At 37.0% G+C, this 2539-nt stretch overlaps 1 protein-coding gene across 2 annotated transcripts in view; it reads left to right on the forward strand.

The window, feature by feature from the left end:
* The window catches only part of LOC106526285 (glucosidase 2 subunit beta), a 210977-nt gene that overhangs the window by 181395 nt on the left and 27043 nt on the right, over nt 1-2539 (forward strand). For both annotated transcript variants that reach the window (XM_014020853.1, XM_014020852.1), the window contains one exon: nt 404-475. In XM_014020853.1, the coding sequence (XP_013876307.1) occupies nt 404-475 (72 nt within the window). The remainder of the gene's footprint in view (nt 1-403; nt 476-2539) is intronic.

The raw sequence follows: 2539 nt of genomic DNA on the forward strand, positions 1-2539 counted from the left end.
TGTTGCAGGCGTCAAATTCAAAACGAGTGAATATTTGCAAAAAAAAAAAAAACAATAAAATTTATCAGTTAATATCTTGTCTTTGTAGTATATTCAACTGAAAATGGGTTAAAAAGGATTTGCAAATCATTGTATTCAGTTTTTTCTAATGTTTTACACAATGCGCCAACTTCATTGGAATTGGGGTTTTAGGTTTGGTTTGGGTTGTCCCTGGGCAAGACACTGAACCCCTGCATGCCTCCTATGTGTCAGGTGGGTGTATGTATGTATGTAGCATATTGCACTGATTAGCCTCTACAGAATTAGCTTTGTAGAGATGTATTGGTGATAAATTAACACCATAATTTTAACTATAGTGCACTAWTTCACTTAATTTGCTGGATTCTTTCYATTTCTCCTGCAGGTACAACTATAMGCTGTGCCCGTTCAATCATGTCACACAGAAGAGCACAACAGGAACAGAGGTCTCATTAGGGTAAGTACCTCAGTCACTGTCTGTTTTGTTTCCACTCTGAGTATCTCAAAGATCAGCTTTAATATGTCAGAGAGAGTGGAGAAATCCATTATCAGTGTGAACACACTTCTACAAAAAKCCTCTGCTGCACTTTGTGTTTATTTAGCTCTGTGACATTTCGAAGCTATGGCAGAGCTTATTCACTTTTAGGCATAGCTAATGGAAGTTGGGTTTTTCACGACTGGGCTTGAAACAAATCCCATCCCTTTTGTCATGTAGAAGGTCTGTCGTTATTTTTATATGCAGTTATCTTAAGATCAGTATTTGTGCTTCTTTATTGTGTATTTTATGTAATCTCTGTTAGCTTCTTGTGATATTTAATCAGTCACTAACAGATCTTTATCAAAGTTTTAATACCTTTTGATTCATGACCGATGGAGCAGGTKTGGTTCATTGTTGAGGTTTTGTATTTTCTGCCTCTGGGGGATTCAGGTTCATCAAAAGCTTTCACATGTTTGCGACTGACTGTAACCTTGTGATCGTTTTGTATCAACTTGTGGTTTTAGACCTGTGTCATAATGCATGTGCGTTATGAGAGAGATGCTGTATTAAATGTTAGAAAACCTGTTATTTGTGCTTTAGAAGGATCAGTGTACAGGAACTTGTCATCTTACAATGAATGCAAGAGTAACATACTTTTTACATACTAAAAACCTATTATGATTGGGTTTTATGGGTTTTATGGTTGGATGAAAATAATGTTACATCATTATCATTTTGTGTATCTGATAGACATGTAGCATGATCTACATTAATACCAGGTCTCCACAGATTTACTGATATTCAAAAATACATAATGGCATTAACTGAGCAAATTTGAAGTGTGTAAGATTCATACTGCAGGTTTTAACACTCGGTTCTGATTTTTTGAAAAAAATTAGATTTTTGAATGGATCTATAAATTATATTTTAAATTAGACGTCCATTAGACTCCAGTACAAAATCTCCACGGCCCTGATGCCGACCCGCATGCATAGAAAAAGACGTTACATAACATTGAGATTGCTTTTTACAGAAGTAGCTAAATATGGATGCYACATGTTAGCATGTTGATTCTGAAGTTGCTGTGCAATCACAGCCAATTTAATAATTATCTGACATACTTGTTTCTRGTCGGCTGCTTCGGTGTAGCATTTTAATTTTGGAATGGTAGCGGCTTGCTAACAGTAAAGTATMGATMGAGTAACTTTAGTATCGAAACTGTCCGCGATCAACGTTACTATCATGTTTCTGTGGATTCTCAGTMATCCAGGACATGGAAAATAAAAATAAAGTCATGACAAATGTGCTTCTCTGTAGCTGAAGAGAAGTGAAGTTACAAGATTTAAACTGCRCAAGATTGGTACCAATATTTTAAATATTTGAATCGATCGGCTSARMTCCACCTCACTGAAGTAAAAGTCAAATGAMAAGAGRAATAAGCKCTCAGACTGAGGTCGCTACGAAAAACATCAGATATTTATCTGATTTAGTACCACATACATATATCTCACAAGAAAAATAAGAGAGCTCGTGTGYCATGTCATAATATACCGTGTTTATTCAAGTATAACACGTAAAATTTAATCCATAAAATCATCCATAAAGTTGGGGGGTAGTATTATACTCGGATAAATATTTTTACTTATGTATTTTAACTCAAATATCGGCAAAATGATTGAGTCCGGAAATGAGACGGCGTCGTAAAAAGCAGTTGAAACAAGCTCACCTGTGACAGTCTTCCGTGCTGCAGAGCGAACAGATCCAGGCAGGCGACATGATGTGAAAAAAAGGGGGGAAAAAGCAGTCCTGCAGCTCAGTAATGATAACAAACTAATGACATTAGCGTGTGACCGAGCCGCTCCTCGAACAACAACAAACACATGTTCGTCTGTAATGGCTGCCGTCAACCGGTGTTCTGAAACAGTTTGTATCCCTGAAAAAAGTTTCCCCACCAGAGGGGGCGCTTGCAAGTATGAAGTTATCTGCTTGTATCTGCTTGAAGATGGCCCAAATCTCATGTGAAGTCTCTGACTTTTGTGTTGG

The sequence above is a fragment of the Austrofundulus limnaeus genome, unplaced genomic scaffold, assembly GCF_001266775.1.
Source record: "Austrofundulus limnaeus strain Quisiro unplaced genomic scaffold, Austrofundulus_limnaeus-1.0 Scaffold269, whole genome shotgun sequence".
Lineage (NCBI taxonomy): Eukaryota > Metazoa > Chordata > Actinopteri > Cyprinodontiformes > Rivulidae > Austrofundulus > Austrofundulus limnaeus.